The sequence below is a fragment of the Desmodus rotundus genome, chromosome 3 (genome assembly GCF_022682495.2).
Source record: "Desmodus rotundus isolate HL8 chromosome 3, HLdesRot8A.1, whole genome shotgun sequence".
NCBI classification, from domain to species: Eukaryota; Metazoa; Chordata; class Mammalia; order Chiroptera; family Phyllostomidae; genus Desmodus; species Desmodus rotundus.
Window position 1 is genome coordinate 130150072 of NC_071389.1, and position 21551 is coordinate 130171622.

Below are 21551 nucleotides of genomic sequence, written 5' to 3' on the forward strand. Positions count from 1 at the left end.
GGAGAAAAGCAGAGATTGCTCAGTTGATACTAGACATTCTCTATACAACTTGAAAGTTGAAGATACTTGTCTTACATTATTGTAAGGAGCAAAACAGAATGCAAAATGGTATGTCCATTATGCACAGCTATACAAATAGAAAACCAAAAATAAATTGGAAATAAAAAATAAAAGTGTTATAGTGATTGATTTCGATGCAAGGGTCATGACTGGGCTTTTCTTTTTTCTTTTAAAGGTATTTTTTAATCTTCACCTGAGGATATGTCCATTGATGAGAGAGAGAGAGACACATCGATGTAAGAAAGGAACATTGATAGGCCACCTCCCATCCACACCCTGACCGGGGATCAAACCTGCAACCTTTTGGTGTATGGGACGATACGCCAATTCACTGAGTCACTGAGCCACAGGGCCAGGGCATGAGTGGGTTTTTCTATTCAATGGTAAGAACTGCTTTTAAAATGAACAATTTTTCAGTTGTATAAAAATTCTATCCTGGTCATTTTCAGTAACTGCAAAAAAATTGTAAGAGAAGAAAAGCCCCAATAAAGCTACCTGAATTATAGTTATAGAACCACACTGATAACATAAAACATTATAGATATGAAATAGAATTCTGCACCTACATTTTAGCTAAATAATGTTAATACTTTCTAATATTCATATCCTGGTGTGTCCAATGGTCTTTGTATACAAACAAAATTTCCCTCTCTTGTAACTTAAAACTCTTAAATATTTCCTCTCTTATAACTTAACAAATTTCTGCTCAGAGGGAATGTAGTATAATAAAGGATTCATGGGACTAAAATGTTTTTCCTCATTTTGGGAAGAAGATGCCTGTCCACTGCCTGATGAGGCTATTGTTGGGTTACAAGGTGCTTGCTCTATCATTAAAAGCTACATAAATGTAACTTACTAATGTTACTGGAGGGAAGGCCAACTTAGAAGCACCCTTATGACTTTGCATAAATGTTACTTAATAAAGTAATTAATACTGGATTAAAAACACTTGTGAAAACAAAAGGACCAGTTAATTACTATGTGAGAATGATAAAACTTAGTATCTGTCTTAACTTGCTTCTCCTGTTTTTTAATCAGTGCCATTCCTAACAGTTAAATTACATGCTTAAGAATGGTAAATTATACACCCTGCTTAATTCTGCCCTTTGCAAGTCATTCAGATAGTGTTTCTTTTTCTTTTCTTTCTTCTTTTTTTAATCTACGAAGGTTTTACTTAGATATCACATCAAGCAGGGAATCCATAGACACACATTGAACTATCTGTCTTGGCCTTTAAAAAATATTTTAACCAATGCACTATAAATTTAACCAGGTAAACATTCTATTAAAAAAATTTCACATTGGAAAAAACCTAAATACATGACATCAATCCATGTTTCCTAAACCTTGAGTTTCAGAAATTTCATTATCCTGTATTTCCAAATACAGGCGGCCTTCCACATTCAAGGGTTCCACATCCATAAATTCAACCAACCTTAAAGGGGAAATACTGAGAAAAAAATGTTATGTTGTTGCTGATATGTACTATGTAGTTTGGCCCACAATGGTTGCATCTACACTGAACACATACAGACTTCCTTGTCACTATTCCCTAAACAATACAGCATAACAGCTTTTTTAAAAAAGATTTTATTTATTTATTTTTTAGAGAGAGGGGAAGGAGAAAAAAGAGGGAAAGAAACATCAACATGTAGTTGCCTCTCGAGCACCCCCTACTGGGGACCTGGCCCACATCCCAGGTATGTGCCCTGACTGGGAATCGAACCAGTGACCCTTTGGTTCGCAGGCCCACGCTCAATCCACTGAACCACACCAACCAGGGCCAGCATAACAACTTTTTACACAGCATTTACATTGTATTAGGTGTTAAAAATAATCTAGAGAGGATTCAAAGTATTCAGGAGAATGTGCATAGGTTTACATAGGGAACTTGAGCATCCTCAAATTTTGGTATCTTAGTCCGATCCAGTAACCAATCCCCCAAGTATACCCAGTGATGACTGCAGTTTCTCAAAGTTATTTAAACATATTTTTAAAAGGGAGTCAGGAATATGTTAGAAATGTTCTAGGTAAGAGTCAATTCAATAAAATACAGTATCTCCCCCTTACCAACCATTTCACTTTCCAACTTCAGTTGCCCATAGTCAACTGTGTTCTAAAAATGTTAAACAGAAAATTCCAGAAATAAACATTCATAAGTTTTAAATTTCAGGTCATTCTAAGTAGTGGGATGAAATCTTGCACCATCCATGAGTGACTCATCCCCTGGTCCAGTACATCCATTCTATATACACTATCTGCCCAAGTCACGTAATAGCTGTCTCACTTATTAGATTGACTATTGAGGTATCACAGAGCCTGTGTTAAGTAATTCTTATTTAACCTAATAGTGGCCCCAAAGCATAAAGTGAATGTTACAAATCATCAGAAAGTCAATGGCAACCCTGTGTCACAATACCTGTATCATTTACTTCATGTCATCTCATCACGCAGACACTGCATAATTTCACATTTCCACAGAAGGAGGATGCGTATCACATTAGAAAATATTTTGAGAGAGACGGTATTATATAACTTTTATTATAGTATATTAATTGTTCTATCTTATTATTAACTATTCTTGTTAATTTCTTATTGTGCCTAATTTATACACTTTATCGTGGGTATATAAGTATAGGAGGGAACATAGTATACGTAAGATTCAGTATGTATCCACTTGAAATACCTACTAGGGGTCCTGGAATATATACAACTATATAGCATAGCTAGATAGGTGAGTGCTTAACAGAATCAACTCTCAGAAAGCACAATCTTGATATCTGTAAAAAAAAAAAAAATTAAATACTTAACCATAATTCATAGTAGCACACATATAAACTAGTCTTGTGGGCACCTGTACCCTCTACTGACTTTTTAAGAGTTTGTATATTTAAGTTATTTGGTTTACTAAAAATGTTTTCTAACAGTGTCAAATTTCTATCCTTTAACCCATTCATTTTAAAATTTCTTTTTTAATCCTCACCCAAGGATATATCCACTAATTCCAAAGAGAAAAAAAGGGGAAGACAGGGAGAGAAGGATGAGAGAGTGAGCTATCAGCTGCTGCCCACACACGCCCAAACTGGGAATTGAACCTATGACCCTTCAGTTTAAGGGACAATGCTCCAACCAACTGAGCCGCACCAGTTAAGGCCCATTCCTCCTCTTTTTGATCATCAGTCAGCATACACTCTCACCAAGAAATACCCATGCTTTAGTCGTCCATACAACATGCTGACAGATTGGTAAAAATAATAAACTGCTGATATACAATATAACAAATTCCTCTAGACAAGGAATTGATCATTTCAGATATAGATTCTAAGATTTATGTTTAAGTATCTTTTTCCCCTTTATTCCAACTATAAGTTGCTGGGAGTCATGTGGATAATGACTACAAATTTTAAAAAACTATTTTTTGTTTTTTAACAGTATTAAACATGGTTAAACCTTTGAAAGCTGAAAAGTAACAAGCTACACACTCCAGGCTGTGAAAATAAAAAGTACAAATATATGAACAAGTCACAAGTAAAATAATGGTCTTTTTTAAAAAGCTTAAAAATAAAAACATACACCACTGGAAACCAATTTTCCTCCTCGTTTAACACTCTGATATGTAAAGTTTCTGATGAGCATTTACAAGAAAACTATTCCCACATTGATTCTAACTGAATACAAATCTGATGTATGGTGTCGGATGGTATATAAATGTCTAATCACTACATTATACACTGAAATTAATATAATATTGTATGTTAACTGTAATCAAAAAATAAAATGTTTAGAAAAATAACAAATCTGAAAAGTGCCAATCGTGATTTAAGGTTTACTATTAAATAAGAACTAAATATGTATATAATTCATACAACAAATTTGACAAGTTATTGAAGTTTATCTTCACTCCCCAGATGAAAACTGATAAAAAACTTTTTGGTTTGAGAATGTAGCTTCAAAATAGGACAAATCAAAGCTATTTGGCAATGATTTTGTGCAAAAGTAGAAACAAGATTCTTTCCAGTTTAAAACTATTCATGTTATGTAAAAGTGATAAAGCAATGAATAAGTATTAAAAGTTTAAAAGCATCCCAGGATTTCATTGTACCTAAATCAAAATTATAGCGAAATGAAAGTAAAAGCAGTAGCAGTAGCAAACATGTTAACAGTTCAATGGAAACGGTTTCAGACCTGCTTATTTAACTGTTGATTATCTCGGTGGTCTTATTTCTTTCTACCACTAACAGACATTATGGCCCATGGTGAAAATTCAAAATTAAATTTTATTTATATATAACTTAGTATTAAAACTACTAAGAGCTCTTCCTAATGAGTGTTTTATTTTAGATGGAATATGATTACCAAAACTTTTAACCAAACATTTTACACTTTAACATACAAGTAGAGGCAAACGAAAGTTTTGTAATGTGTAAATCTAGGGAAATGGTCTTATGTAAGCATGTGAGTTCTGAAGTCAGGTTGCTTGAGTTTAAATCTAGATTCTGCTTTGTTGACTATCTTTGTAACCCAGCAAAATTATTCTACCTATTTAACCACTCATCTATGAAATGAAATATTGTACTTTATGAGGTAAGTACGAGACTTGAATTATGAGGTAACTATGAGACTTGAATGAGACCTCCATGTAAAGCACTTTGGGCATTATAAGCACTTGATGAGATTTACAATTTTTAATTATTAGCACAAGTACGATGACATCTTCTACAACCTTCATGGCTTCAACAGGGAAGAAGGAAGTGAGTATCTCAGGCATCCCTATTAAAACAACTTCTCATACCTAATTTGACTGTCTTCCTACACATGTGCACACACATTCAAATACATTTTCTAGAAAAAACATTACTCCTGGTGCAAAGGTGCTGCTATGGACTTGCTGTGGCCTGTGTCCCCCCTACCCCACCCCGCAACTCATATGTGAAATCCTAATGCCCAATGTGGTGGTATTAGGAGGTGGGGTCTTTGGGAGGTGCTGAGGTCACAAATGTGGAGTCCTCATGAACAGAATAGGAGCTCTTATGAAAGAGACACTACAGAGCTCCCTGCCCTTTCCACCATGTGAGGACAGATCAAGAAGTTGTCAGTCAGCAAAACAGAGGGCCTTGACCAGAACCTGACCAAAATGGCACTCTGATCTCTGACTTCCAGCCTCCAGAACTGTGAGAAATAAATTTCTGTTGTCTATAAGCTACCTAGTCTATGCTACTTTGAATAAAATTGATATGCTGAGGCCCTACTACCCTGATGGTGTATTTGAAAGCAGACCCTTTGGAAAATCATTAGGTTCAGGTGAGGTCATGAGGGTAGGGCTGTAACAATGGGACTAGAGTCTTTATTAAAAAGAGGCATGTCAGAAGCCAACCTCTCTCTCCCCGACATTTGAGGACACAGCAAGAAGGCAGTCATCTGAAAGTCAGGAAGAGAACCCTCATCAGAACCTGACCATGGGAGCAAACTGATCTTGGACACTAAAGCCCTCCAAGGACTATGAGAAAATAAATTTGTTTAAGCAATCCTGTCTATGGTATTTCTGTTATGGTAGCCAAAGCTGACTAAGACAGGTGGTATTTTTAATGTTCAAATGCAAAATAGGGACTTCCAGTCAATATGGCGGCATAGGTAAACATGGCTCACCTCCTTGCACAACCACATCAAAATTACAACTAAATTACAGAACAACCATCACTCAGAACTCTCAAAAACTGAGCTGAATCAACTCTGACAACCATGGAATTAAAGAAACCACATCCATCCAGACTGATAGGAGGGGCAGAGATGCAGAACAGGCTGGTCACACACCCACGGGTGGGGGATAAAAATTCAGGACAGATATCTCAGGAGCAAGGAGTCCCAGCCCCACACCAGGCCTCCCAACCCAGGGTTACGGTGCCAGGAAGATAAGTCCCCATAACTTCTAGCTACAAAAATCAGTGGGGACTCAGGTGGTGGAAGAAACTTCTAGAGTCCCAAGTAGTTCCCCTTAAAGAACCCACACCCGGATTTACTCCAGAATCACTCTCTCTAAGCTCCAGCACCAGGGTAGCAGCTTAAAAGGCACCACTGGCATGCAGGGAGGAACTGAAATGTCTGACCACATCAAGGCAAGAGCTCGGGACAGCTTTCTCCCAGATGGAAAGGTGGGCGCAGATGCCATTGTCCCTTTTCTGAACCCTCTCCCCAAGAGCCACAGAGCCAGGAGGCGGATGCCATATCTGAGACTTCATCAATCTGGCTGACACTGTTTGCTCTGCCCTGGAGATCCCTTGAGGCTCCACCCCACCCAACTTACAGCTGTTAACAGTAGCTTACCCATATAGAAAATGGCTGGTCTGGGCTCATGCTTCATAACTTCCTAAATCCTTTCAAATAAGCAACAGTTAGACTCAGTGAGCCCCCAGCTCCTATACCTCTTGCTAAGTGGTCCCAGGCCCAGTAGCCAGCCTAGATTCACAGCTTGCCTGGGAACCTCCAAGCCCAGTACAAGTAGCAGCCATCTCAGATTGCTGTATAGCTCAGGCAGGATGGCCCCAGGCAAAACACAAAGGGGGCTGACCTTGGCCTGCACCACCTGGGAAACCCCTGGGCCTGCTCACCCAGCGGACAGCTACAGGCCATGTTGGAGCATCAGCACCCTGACCCTGCACAGCTGATCCTCCAGGGAGGGTGGAGGTTGGTGATCAGTGGTCATAGCCAGTCCTTCCAGCTAAGTAAGGGATTTACCTGGCCTGGGTAAATCCCTCCCATTGACATGCCAACAGCAATCAAGGCTCAACTATAAATGGGGGATATAAGCCTACACAAAGGGTGCACCTTGAGTACCTAGCTTGGGTGATGGGGAGGCTGTGCCACTGGACCCTACGACACCTACCACGTCAATCCATGCTATAAAGATAAAGAGTCAAAGCTGTTCTACCTAATACATAGAAACGAACACAGGGAGGCTGCCAAAATGAGGAGGCTAAGAAACACGGCGCAAATGAAAGAATATATCAAAACTCCCGAAAAAAGCCACACATGAAGAGTTCAAAACACTGGTTATGAGGATGTTGAAGTAACAAAGTGAACCTCAACAGCATAAAAAAGATCCAGTCAGAAACTAAGGATACACTAATTGAAATAAAGAACATCAACAGTAGAATGGATGCAGCTGAGAATCAAATCAATGATCTGGAACATAAGGAAGGGAAAAACAACCAATCAGAACAAGAAGAAAAAGGAATAAAAAAAATGAGGATAGTGTAAGCAGCTTCTGGGACAACTTCAAGCACTCCCACATATGCAACATAGGGGTGCCAGAAGAAGACAAAGAGTAAGAAAGTGGAAATCTATTTGAAAAATAGTGAAAGAAAACTTCCCTAATTTGGTGAAGGAAATAGACATACAAGTCTAGGAAGCACCGAGAGTCCTAAACAAGATGGATGCAAAGAAGCCCACTCCAGGACACATCATAATTAAAATGCCAAAGTTTAAACACAAAGAGAATCTCAAAAGCAGCAGGAGAAAAGAAGTTAGTTACCTACAGGGGAGTTCCCATAAGACTGTCAGCTGATTTCTCAAAAGAAACTTTGCAAGCAAGAAGGAACTAGCAAGAAATATCCAAAGTTATGAAAAACAGGGACCTATAGCCAAGACTGCTCTACCCAGCAAAGATATCATTTAGAATCAGATGAGAAAAAACTAAAGGAGTTCATCAGCACCCAACCATTAGTATATAAAATGTTAAAGGGAGTTGTTAAAGAAGTAGAAGTAGAAGAAAAAAAAGAAATGGAAGAAGAAAACTATGAACAAAATGGCAATAAAGATATATCTATCAACAATTGGATCTAAAAAAACAAACTAAGAAAACAAAAAATAGAGACAGAATCATGGATATGGAGAGCATTTTGATGGTTGTCAGATGGGAGAGTGTTATGGGGGAATGGGTGAAGAAGTCAGGGGATTAATTAATTAATTAGAAGTAAAAATAGGTAGTTACAGAACAGCCATGGGGATGTAAAGTACAGTATAAGGAATGGAGTAGCCAAAGAACCTAAACTATACAGATGACTCATGGACGTGAACAATGGTGTGGGGAGCTCGGTGAATGGAGGCAAAGGGGAGAAAATTGGGACAACTGTAAGAGCATAATCAATAAAATATAATTGAAAATAAGTAAATACATAAAGGAAAACAATTCTAAGTTTTTATTCTGCTAAGTTCATCAGGCACATAGAAACTCACTGTGTACACTATTTCAAAGACTGCAAGGAATGCCAAAATATGTCTTGTTTAGACAGACATTACACTCCTTCCTACAGTGTAATTTGTTTTTAAGAGCACAATATAAAGGTTTCTTATTTTTCAAAAAGCTCCTTGGAACAGTTCTAGTTAGTTGAGCCACAGTGAGACCGACATTACACTCATGTCTACAGTATGCTGCAAGTCATAGCTTAAGGGTTCTTACCTTTTGTATCTGCCTGAAACTGTTCTAGAAGGCTCCTGTGAAGTAAAAATAATGACACATCAGTTTGGTTGTGTGTACAAGCACATAATTCCAGATTATATAAAACAGCTGACAGACAACATTTAATTTTGAAAGAAAGTAATTTGAAGCAATTACCATTACTTTTAAAAATTTGCATTGATTGTCAACAAAACAAGACTCTACATATTATATTTCAAATAAAACCAATCACTTTTTTAAATTTTATTTTTAAAGTATTTTAAAAGCTAAGAAAATAGATAAAGGAAGCATTGTTCAGCAACCATCAGCTTTAAATATTTTTGAAAGTAATGAACATTAAGATATGCAAAAATTATGATCCTTTTTGTTTCATGCCCTCAATTTTTAAAATATCTACAATTCACCAATATATATAGTACTTTGTGTATTTTTAAAGACAGCTAAAAATAGAAGTGAAAAGTACTTTTTATGCTGATTCTAAAGTATCAACAAAAACTGCTATAAGTAAACAGTAACCATTGAGACGGGAAAATTATCTAACGGCTAACCAGAGAGTAATTTCTCTATTCAGTCTTTTATAGCCCAGGCTCTCCCAATATTTTTACAGTATCATTTTAATAAACACAGGCAAAATTAAATGGTGAGTCTTTTTAAACACTGATAACTCTTTTTTCTAATTAACCATTAAAAGTCTCTATGAGAGACCCTACAATGAAAGAGTTTCTATATGACTGATCTCAGAGAATAATCTCCCTTTATAAGATGAGCAGGGTCCAGACTGAAAGAGCAAATACAGACTTGACTGCATGGTGCAATAAAAGACATAATGTGGGGAAACAGTACAGCAAACCATACGGTTAAGAGTAGGAGTTAGCCAAGCCTCAGTCCTATGGGTAAGTTACTCAACTTCTGTCAGTCTCAGTTTCCTCCTTTTCAAAAAGGAATAACAATGTCTATTTTTACAGGATTGTGGAAATTAAATGACATAAGTGAGTGAAACAAATCAGCACAACTCCTTTGTCATTAACCAATTACCGGAAGTAACCAGGTGACAAGATACCGAAGTACCCTTGTGCATGGGCTTGACAATTTAACAGGATTACCTGTGGGAAAGCCATGCTCTGACAGTTGGTTCGAAGACATTTTACCCTCCCCTAGATGTCCACTGTTCTTACAGTAGGGACCATAACAAAAGCCCAGCAAGTAAACTTTCAACCAGCAATTTTCAACAGGTGCACTGCTAGACTTTTTAAAACATGCAATACCTGACTATTTATTCAGGGACACTGACTTCTTTTCCCCTAGATTGTCAAATTAAAAAATGACAACAATGGCTATCAGTTGTGAACGAGTCAAAATTGTATTTTTTGTCAGATCAGCAAAAATGTATTTCTTTGGTGTGCCGCAGAATTTTAATAATCAGTCTGTGTGTGCCATGAGAGGAAAGAGGTTGAAAATCACTGCTTTAGAAGTTCTTAATCTGCCTGTCATTAATGGGGCAGCCCCTAAAGATAAGGCATATGAATCTTGGTACTTTATACACCAAACACGTAAAACAGATCTCCTATTTATAAAAAATACGAAATCTCTAGTGAATACCAACAAAGTAGACACTTTATAAAATTTTGTTTTTAAATTATTTTTGAAACCATAATGACTAGATTAAATGTTTAATCACTGGTTATTCAGATAAAGCAGGAAAAGAAATATTAAGCTTACATGTATCCACTCAAAATACATTTTATTGAAATCTGATAATGGTTTCACATGGAACTTAACCCCCTAGAGTTACACAAAAGTAGCTCAAGTAATATTTTATAAAGGTTTTCTTTTATAAAATTCCCTAGTCTTATTCGATATGAACTAAAACTAAGGCTTATATTCTAAATGATACTTGTCTAAATATGCATTAGAAAAAAATGCTAATAATGTCCTAAGTTCCAAATCATCTTATCTCGCATTTCAAATACAACTTAAATATTTCAAAACATGACATCAACTTGATTACCGAGACTACCTTTTACTGAAATGGAGCAAGAGAATTGCTGATAAAAATGGCCCTTACTGGATTTACTGATTTGTAGGTTACTGATATACAGATTGAAATGGTATAAAAAACCTGAGGCTTAATTAGCATTCTCCTTAAAGTGGTAAAACTTCAACAAATACATATTTGGAGTAGAATTTTAACAAATACAGAAATGTGAAATGGAGGGTATTTTCAGCAACACTCACTGACAGTGATATTATTCTAAATTTATACTTTGGCCCAACTGTAAATGAAAGTCAGCACCAGGTAAGTTCCCAGTCAAGTATACTAGTAGAAAACTAAGTAATACCAGTTTTCTACATTTCCTAGAGCTTTTTAAAAAAACTCGTCACTGGCCAAGATGGAGGTGTCGGTAGATACACTCTGCCTCCTCACACAAACAAAAGGACAACAACAAATTTAAAAACAAAAAATAACCAGAACTGCCAGAAAATCAAATTGTATGGAAGTCTGACAACCAAGGAGTTAAAGAAACACTCATAAAGACAGGTAGGAGGGGCCGAGACAGGCAGCCCAGGTGTGGAGGACTCGCAGCAAGTCCGTGGATGGAAGACCAGGCGAGCTGGCAGACTAGGCAAGGTGGCAGCTGGCAGAGCCAGCAGTCCCACATTCGTGTGTGGATAAACTGGGAGGAACAACTGCAGAGCAAGATGGACTATGCAACCCAGGGCTCCAGCACCAGGAAATAAAGCCTCAAAACCTCTGACTGAAAACACCTGTGGGGGTCAAGGCACCAGGAGAAACTCCCAGCCTCACAGGAGGTTTGTTGGAGACCCACAGAGTCCTAGAATGTGCACAAACCCACGCACCTGGGAATCAGCACCAGAAGGGCCCAATTTGCTTGTGGGTAGCAGGGGAAGGGACTGAAAACCTACAGAAAGCTGATCAAGCAGCACTGTTCCCTCTTGGACCCCTCCCCTGCATACAGTGCCACAATGCAGCCAAGTGGGTTGTCCTGCCCTGGGGAACACCTAAGGCTCCACCCCTTACAATGTAACAGTCACGCTGAGACAAAGAAATATGGCCCAAATGAAAGAACAGATCAAAGCTCCAGAAAAAAATACAACTAAGCAACAAAGAGATACCCAACCTACCAGATGTATAATTCAAAACACTGGTAATCAGGATGCTCACAGAAATGGTTGAGTATGGTTGCAAAATAGAGGAAAAAGTGACAGCTATGAAAAGTGAAATAAAGGAAAATGTACAAGGAACCAACAGTGAATGGAAGGAAACTGTGACTCAAATCAACGGTTTGGAGCAGAAGGAAGAAATAAACATTCAACCAGAACAGAATGAAGAAACAAGAATTCAAAAAAATGAGGAAAGGCTTAGGAATCTCTAGATACCTTTAAACCTTCCAACATCCAAATCATAGGGGTGCCGAAGGAGAAGAGCATCAGCACAAAACAAAAAATAATGAAGGAGAACTTCCCCAATCTGGCAAAGGAAATAAGACTTCCAGGAAGTCCAAGAAGCTAAGAGAGCCCAAGAAGTACACACCAAGGCACATCATAATTACTTTAGCCAAGATTAAAGAGAAGGAGAGAATCTTAAAAGCAGCAAGAGAAAAGGAGACAGTTACCTACAAAGGAGTTCCCATAAGACTATCAGCTGATTTCTCAAAAGAAACCTTGCAGGCAAGGGGCTGGAAAGAACAATTCAAAGTTATGAAAGTCAAGGACCTACATCCAAGATTACTCTAGCCAGCAAAGCTACCATTTAGAATGGATGAGCAGATAAAGTGCTTCCCAGATAAGGTCAAGTTAAAGGAGTTCATCGTCACCAAGCCATTATTATATGGAATGTTAAAGGGACTTATCTAAGAAAAAGATGATCAAAAATATGAACAGTAAAATAACAAAAAACTATCAACAACTGAGCCTAAAAAAACAAGAACAAAAACGAACTAAGCAAACAACTAGAACAGGAACAGGTTCACAGAAATAGAAATCATATGGAGGGTTATTAGCAGGGAGGGGGTTGGGGGGAGAATAATAGAGGAAAAGGTACAGGGAATAAGAAGCATAAATGGTAGGTACAAAATAGATGGGGGGAGGTTAAGAATAGTACAGGAAATGGAGAAGCCAAAGAACTTGTATGTATGACCCATGGACATGAACTAAGGGAGGGGGGGATGCTGGTGGGAGGGGATGGACAGGGCGGAGGGGGTGAAAAGGGAGAAATAAATGGGACAACTATAATAGCATAATCAATAAAATACATTTTTTAAAAAATTGGTCCCTTAAAACTTATCTCAACTAAGTTTTATACATCATTTTCTATAGAGCTAGAAGTTAAACAACTCTAACATACTTGATCAAATCACCCCACGCTTTATGTCCAAGATGTGTAAAACAATTAGAATTTAAACTGATTTCTATATAACTAATAGTTCAGTAGTCAAAATGCTGACACAGGCAAACAACACTTAACTTTATTCTTTATTGGTAGATTTGAATATGGTCTTTTATGAAATTATCCATTCTGCAGCTAAATGTTACTTCACAGTGAATCTGGTAATTGAATTACATTTCTTAACAATGAAATGTTCCCCAAGTTAGATAAATTATATTAGTAGCAATTTAAAGGGGTGGTAGTTTGCTTATCATGTATTTTCAAAATCAACAATTATAGATGGAGATTAAAGTGATGTCTATAACTCTGCCAAAAAGAGAAAATTGGACATATCTTGAATAAGAAATGTTAGATAGAAAAGACAAAATCAACCCATACAGTATAGCAAAAGAGTCCCTTAAAATTTTAAGGAGGAAAATAGTGTAAGTTTCTAAACATTGAAATAAAATTCTATGCAAATATAAACTCCACCTCGAGATTTTTAAAATAGAAGCCTCTGTATTCCTGTGGCCACAAAGCTTTACAAGCAAAAGGTAAAAACTCAGTAATTACTGTTAATTAAATTCTAAATGTGGGGATGGGGAAGGAGAAATTCTAGTATCACTGAAACTCCTTGTAAAAATACAACTAAGACTGATACTGGTCTTAAAATTTTGTCTCAAAGACTATGTAATTAGACCTTCAAATTATCCCAAAGCCTGTTATACAACTGATTTAAAATATACTTTTCCTGAAATAATCTTCCTTGCATTGGGATGGTTTATATTACTAAAGGGAGGGGGGAAAGACCTATGTAGAGCTTAGAAAATGTTGGCCGCACACAAACTGTTTTGTGTAAGTTTAAACAAAACATTCCGCTATATTCATGTTGAGAATAAGGAAATCCCATAAACATGTCTTTACAGGTGCAATGGCCGATCAGAACTAGTCAAGTATAAACAAATATAAAAGCACATGTGACATAAGATCAGACAAATACAGGCCCAACAGAATGTAGAAAAATAATACTTAAGTTATTAAAGTCAACTAATTATCAACAGAGCCATACCCCTCAGTAAAATTATGGCACAACGTGCTAACTGGTTCTCAATACTAACCTAAAATACCTATACTGGTATACATAACAGAACAAGACAGACTGCCGAAGATGAATACAGACCCAATATCTGTAATGTATGTAACTGATAAAATTAAAAGGAAAGCAAGGACTTTATCAAATTAACAAAGATTAAAAAAGGAAAAACTCGGAAATCTCCCTTCCTTTCCTGAACAATTCAGTCCCACAGCCACTAGGTGAGGCAGATCAAGGTGGGGAATAAACAGAGAGATCCAAACCTGGGTAGTGGATTACTGAAACCCCCACATGAAGAAGAACTGCTTGGCTTAGAGAATCAGAGTCCAAGCACATTGCAGAGCATCCATATAATGGGGGGAGTGGGGGAGCTTGCCTGGCCTGAGAAATCAGAGGCTGAGCAAAACAAGGAGGGTGTCTACAAAGAAAAGGAAAGGCAGGTTATCACACCTGAGGCAAGGTCAGAAAGGGAGTTACATGAAGGGGCATTAAGAACCCCAAGCAGAGTGTAATGGTTATCCATTTAGGAGGGTGGCCCAGAATCAGGTTTTAGAGCCCCAGAAGGATACCCTGAAAAATATACCCTCAAAGAGGTAGTCTTGTGTGGGGAATTCACAGACCCTGAGGGTTTGGACAATATCTCTGCAGAGGGATGACCAGAGGTGACGTGCCAGAGCCCAACCAGGATGAAGAGAGTGTCCACAGAGTGGCATCCTGGCCTAGAGGTGTCAAAACCCAATCAGGTTGACAAGGAGTCCCTATGAGAGCAATCCGGCATGAGGTCTCAGAGTCCAAGCAAGAATCAAGACCCTAGGAAAGAGCACCTGTCACAGAAAGGCAGAAAGCTACGCAGGGAAAGGAGGGAATCCCCAGAGAGGGGTGACCTAACATGAGGAGTCACAAATCAAGCAGTGTAAGGAGAGCATCCTGCAGCCTCGCATGGGATCCCCAAACCTGAAGACAACAAGCAAAGTGTTTCAGGGAGAGCCAACATGGGGTGTCAGAACCCACTTGCAGTGAGGAGGGCGTAAGAGTAGGGAGTGGCAATGGGAGAGAGCTTACACACAGGGGAATTGAACAAATAAGAAAACAGTAAGAAAAATAGGAAACAGATTTCTCAATGTCACAAAAGGGCGTTACAAATACTAGAATAAACTCCATCATATTAGAGTAGAATTGGAGGTATTGGCATAAATTAGTTCCAATATCTATATAGACAGATGGATGTAACTAGGTATGTGTGTAGACAGAGTCAGGTGCATATGTGTGTGTGTATATGTACATACAGTCATACATACACTGTGTAGGGCTGTATAGACAGGAACTAGAAATAGTGACAGCTCGATAACATGTTACCTACAGCCCAGATCTTGGCTTCAAAATATTTTCCAGTGAAAGGAATCAAGCCTCCTTAGAGAAATGGCTGCTTCCAAAACTGGAGGTAGGAAAGCTAAAGATGAGCCTATAACATCTTACTACACCAGAAAACAAACAAGTATTACAAGAATGATGGAGAAATGTCAAAGAATACAGAAGCTTAAAGGGGTTCCCACTGGCCAAATCTGGGATAATTTGAATATCAAAGTAAATAATAATAGTGTGGTGGTAGGCAAAATAGTGACCACCAAAGATGTCCACATCCTAATCCCTAAATCCTCCACACATACTAGGTTATGTGGCAAAGGGCAATTAAGGTTGTAATCAACAACCCTAAATAGGGAGATAATCCTGGATTACTTGATGGGCCCAATGTAATCTTAAGAGTCATCAAAAGTGGAAGAAAGATTAAAAAAAATCAGAGGAACATATGACTAAGAAGAAAGGTCAGAATGACGTGATGTAAGAAGGACTCAACTCAGGATTGCTGGCCATGGAGAAGGAAGGAGACAATCTGTCAAAGAGTATGGGTAGCCACTAAAAGCTGGAAAGGGCATTGATTCTCCCCTAACCTCCAAACAGAAATTCAGCCCTGATTTTAGCCTGTTTGTCCCTGATTTTAGCCCAATGAGGCCCATGTAGGACTTCCAAACTACAGAACTGTATGATGATAAATTTATGTTGTTTAAGACACCTAGATTGTGATAATTTGAAGATAACCAGGTAGCTACAGTAGAGTTTTTACCATGTACCCTATTATATTTTTTCCAATTTTTTAACTCTGTGACTGTACTTTTTTAAAATAAAGCTTAAAATTTAATAAAGAGTCATTAAAAATGCAGAGTACAGAAAAAGTTTAAAATTTAATACTTCATAAAAATACAGAGTAAAGAAATAGTTCAAACTGATTTCACCTTTCTTTACATTTTTATTGCTTTTCAAAGTTTCCATTGATCATATATTATTTAATCAAAGAATATAGTAAGTACTTTAAAATTGGCATGATTATCTAGAAGAAAACATGATTAAGTATTTGTAAACATCATAGCTAAAACTCTAAGAAAGCTTTCCAAATTATTTTTTATTACCACTACTCCACATTATCTGAAAATTATCAAATACAATCTTAAAATACTCTAACCTTTCCAGAAGCGTACTGTTATGCCAAATTCATATTCCTACTTTATTCTTCATGTTTGAAGATTTGTTACACTAAATGGTTTGGACTCATAGATAATGCTAAGAAACAGTCTCTCTGTCCTCTTCACATAGCAATATTTTTGCCGTTATATCCTCTAGGGCAAAGGAAATAAAGGAAAGAGTAAAATGGGAGTACATCAAATCAAAAAGCTTCTGCACAGCTAAAGAAAATATCATCAAAATGAAAAAGGGAACCCACTGTATGGGAAAACATACTGCCAATGGTACCTCTGATAAGGGTCTGATCTCCAAAATATATAAAGAACTCACACCACTCCACACCAGGACGACAAACAATCCAGTTAAAAAATGGGCAAAGGACCTGAACAGACAGTTCTCAAGGAGGACATACAGAGGGCCCAGAGACATATGAAAAGATGCTCAGCATCACTAGCCATCAGAGACATGCAAATTAAAACCACAATGAGATACCACTTCACACTGGTCAGAATGGTCATCATACACAAATCAACAAACAAGTGCTGGCCAGGATGTGGAGAAACGGGAACTCTAATGCACACTGTTGGCAGAAATGCAGACTGGGGCAGCCACTATGGAAAACAGTATGGAAATTTCTTCAAAAAAAAAAAAAAAAAAGGAACTGCCTTTTGATCCAGCAATTCCACTGCTGGGATTGTGCCCTAAGAATCCTGAAACACCAATTCAAAAGAATCTATGCACCCCAATGTTCATAGCAGCACAATTTACAATAGCCAAGTAAATTGTGCCTAGGTGCCTATCAGTAAATGAGTCGATCAAAAAACCGTGGTCCATTTACACAATGGAATTCTACACAGCAGAAAGAAAGAAGGAACTTCTACATTTCACAACAGCATGGATGGAACTGGAGAGCATTATACTAAGTGAAATAAGCCAGGCGGTGAAAAGACAAATACCATATGATCTCACCTCTAAGCGGAACCTAGTGAACAAAACAAACAAATGAGACAAGGAGCAGACTGACAGCGACCAGAGGGGAGGGAGTTGGGATAAGGGGGAAAGAAGGGGAAGGGTCTAATCAATGAACAGGTATGAATGACCCATAGACATGAACAACACAGTGTGGGGATTGACTGTGGAGGGTGGGGGAGCAGGGTGGAGGAGCAGGGCAGAGGAGAACAACAGGAAAATTGGGTCAACTATAACAGAACAACAATTTTTTTTAAAGCCTTAAATCAACCAATGATGCCAAAATTTTCTGGTTTTTGTTTTTTGAAGTTGGAGCTGCAAATAACTATCTATCCTACATAGGGAGTAGAATATGTAAGTTCAGGAAGTAACTCAGAGAGAGGTCAACTATGTAGACAGAGGAGTACCTATTCCCACTCCAACTTGAATGAGGCAATTTGACACCCATGGAAGACAGCTCCACTTTCATCCCAGGCACAGAGCTTGGCAAAATACACACTTGGAACCAAGGTAAAAAAATGAGTCATATCCTAACTGCCAATGAAACAAAGCAAAATGAAACAAATAAAGAGTGGGCCTGGGAAGAGATTAGAAAAATTACAAGAGAAAAGATAAACTGTTTGAGGCAGAAAGCTCCTCAGAGAGCTCCAATCAGCTGAGACTGTTCCATATCTGGGTACTTATTTGGGAATAACTATGTGTTCTAACACAAGTCACCCCAGCTTTGACTGGGAAAGGGCTTTTTATCACAGAAAGAAATCAACTATTTCTAAAAGTCGCCATCTGGAGTTACTGAGTGAGTGTGTTAAAGTAAGTGGCATGATCGAGAAGTGAAACCAGGTTTAAAGATGCTATATTGTCTCTATCCCAATAAATTAAGCCTCTATCTTCATCACCTGGAATAGGCCCAGGTTTTGGTTTCTTATTTTTCTTTTCAGATTAGGATTCTCATCCTCATGTTTAATGTATTTTGTCATCACTGCTCCATTCCAAAAAAACCGGGGGACCGGGGGGGTTGAAAAAGGCCTTTGAGAAAAAGAAAAAATAATCAAGAGAAATTATGCCATAATTTCATGTATTTTCCACACATGCACCAGGGCTCATGGAAAAAATCCCTTTTTTTTCTTTTTCGCCCTTTTTTCAATTGAATTGATTGGGATTATATTGGGTAATAAAATGATTATCAATTTCAAGTGTGTAGTTCTGTAATACATCATCTGTGTATTATTGTACTATGTGTTCACCATCCAAAGTCATCTCTTTCCTTCATTATTTATCTCCTCTTTACCCTCCCTCTTCTACCTCCCCCACACCCCTTCGGCAATCACCACACTGTTGTCTGTGTCTATTAGTTTTTTTTGTTTCTGTTTTTTTGCTTAATCCCTTCACAGTTTCCACCCATCTAACCATCTCCCCTCCCCTCTGACAGCTGCCAGTCTGTTTTCTGTATCTTTGAGTCTGTTTCTATTCTGTTTGTTAGTTTATTTTGTTCATTAGATTCACATATAAGTGAGATCATATGGTATTTGTCTTTCCCTGACTGGCTTATTTCACTTCAGATAATAATCTCCAGATGGAATAGGTCTAGATTTAATTTCAGTTTTGTTAGACAAAGATACAAAGATATTTTAGGTTATGAACAGTTACACAGATGCTGAAACACTGCTTGTTAGCTTATACCATGTTATTTATAATAGGTACTCCTTGTCCTAGTAGCGACAATTTGGGTACAGAGAAACAGACCTGTATCACTCTACAATTCTTCACGTCAACATATCTGCCCCAAAGAGCAGAGGAGAAAAGTTTTGGATCCGAATTCCAATCCACTTCAAATATTTTGCCTCTCTCTCTGCTAAATGTCTATTTATCATTATCTTTCAAAGTAACAGACATGTTATATTTCATTTTCTTATCAGTAAAATAGGGAGTTTGTGTCAGAAACTACTTTTAAAGTGGTATCTTAATAAAATTTAGAAAGTTAAAACTGGAACTCTGAAAAGACAACACAGTAACTTAAGATCTCAAAATGTCATCAAATTAATTTAAGATTAGATTATGTCAAGATCATTCACCAATTATATTAAATTATTCTGCAAAGTTATTTACTTTATACTGAAGCATCCCAATACAATCAACTCCCCATTTTCTGTGCTATAATTAAAAATAACAGCTAATTTAAAACTGAGTTGAATTTTATGATTATGCAGAAATACAGATGTTTCTAGCAATTCATGATTTTGTTATCTTTAAACATTTGACTTTATAGAAACTTGCTGTTCGAGTCTTTATTTGTTATGCAATTCTAAAACAAGTATCAAACTAGAACAGAACTGTATACTCACTTAAACTTACTAATTCTTACTTTTAGATAATTGCTATTCTTGGTTGTTTTTACCACTGATAGTGTTTATGCCTGCTTATTAGACAGTTAGTCAGCAAATATTCATTGATTATGAAATAAAAACCAAAGACCGCAAAACTATTTGGATGTAAAGAAAATCAGTTAAATCCACTGAAAATATTTCAGTGGAACTGACACAACTAAAACGAAACTAGAAATAATAGTAACTTACAAATTACTGTTAAAATAGCTAGTGACATCCTATTACTTTAAATACTCACTTGCAGCAGATAGGAACTGCCTGGATCTAACAAGTTGACAGCTTCATTCTGCATCGTGTTCTGTTGTGTAACTGTATCTTCTCGTTTTCTCTCTTTCTGCCCCGCTTCATCATCTTCATATTCATCTAAGCACTAAAAGACAAAAATAGTTTCCGTTTTATTTTACATAGTATTAATAGAACACTTCGGTAATATGTGAAGATACACTTGATAGTATTAAAAGAAATATTTGTGCCTTCAGAAACTGATTTACATAATAAAGGTGTTCCTTTCAGCAATATATATATTTAATGCCTGTAAATTAAATTACTTCCTTAAAACCCAAACCTCCACATTCATACCCTTACCAATGGCTTTTCTCAAGGTTTGCTTAAAGGTAGGATTCACTCATTCTGTATCATCCATTCAACAAGTAAACTGTGTCTACCTTAAACAAGGCATTTTACAGAGGGTAACAAAATACACACCACAGATATAGAATTTAGAGTCTATAAAGAAAGATAAGACATGCATACAACACTTAATGATAAAGGCCATTTCTAGCTTATTAGTACCTGTGAGTACATACAAGAAGAGTTTTATTTTTTAAACCAAGGGAGGTAAGTGTTCTACAAAGACTCTGTGAAAGAACTTATAATTTAAAGGTAGGGTATAATTGGGAACTGCAAATATATTGTAGAAAAAGATAATTTCACATGGTAAGAAGAGCACATGGAAAAACTTACAGGAAAGAGTGTTGCTAAAAAACTGAATCAACATATCTATCTCCAGACTTTTTACATGTTAAAAAAAAACCCATAATCAGAAACAAAACTCTATTCATTAAAGTCGGTTACCTGTTCTTACAACTGAACACATCCTAACCAATACACTGCCCCTAAAAGGTTCTGTGAGAGACAAAAAATAAATAATGTCCCTGAAGGCTCTGCAAACACTAAGACACAGACCAAAGTACAGAACAGCAGAAAAAATAAGAGAACTTACAAATTATCCAAAGAGAAAAAAAAAGACTGAGGCCACTGTGCAAACTGGTGTGTCTGGAATAGGAGAAACTTAGTACATAAGCAGCATATTCAAAGATACGAGGTCCACAATGGGGTTATAGAAGTTAAGATGGAGTTGTCAATCAGGATGATGTGGGGACAAAACTGTGGAAAAGAATGGAAGACGTGAATTAAAGAACAAGCAGGCTGAGATTCCAGAGAATGTTCAGGGTCCTCTCCTGTAATGAAACTGTGTGAACTGGTGTCACCTGGCCCTAGTCATGCAACCCTGTGGGAACTGGGGCTTGGATAACTGGTGCAAGGAAAACGTTGATGCTGAGGCTTCTGCAATTGCTATGAGTAATAAACTGTCCTTGACTCTGACCCAGGGGACTAGTATCTTCTACCAAGACCCATAAAACTATGGTAGGCTCATATGTAAGCCTGTGAGCAGGGTAAGATATC

At 37.4% G+C, this 21551-nt stretch overlaps 1 protein-coding gene across 3 annotated transcripts in view; it reads right to left on the reverse strand.

The window, feature by feature from the left end:
- The window catches only part of PAWR (pro-apoptotic WT1 regulator), a 115508-nt gene that overhangs the window by 29392 nt on the left and 64565 nt on the right, over nucleotides 1–21551 (reverse strand). For 2 of the 3 annotated variants that reach the window (XM_053921051.2, XM_053921052.2), the window contains exons 3-4: nucleotides 20104–20235; nucleotides 8516–8550 (exon numbers count right to left, since the gene is read on the reverse strand). In XM_053921051.2, the coding sequence (XP_053777026.1) occupies nucleotides 8516–8550; nucleotides 20104–20235 (167 nt within the window). Of the gene's footprint in view, nucleotides 1–1681; nucleotides 2841–8515; nucleotides 8551–20103; nucleotides 20236–21551 lie in introns of those variants that run through there. The other variant, XM_053921053.2, reaches the window with a different exon arrangement.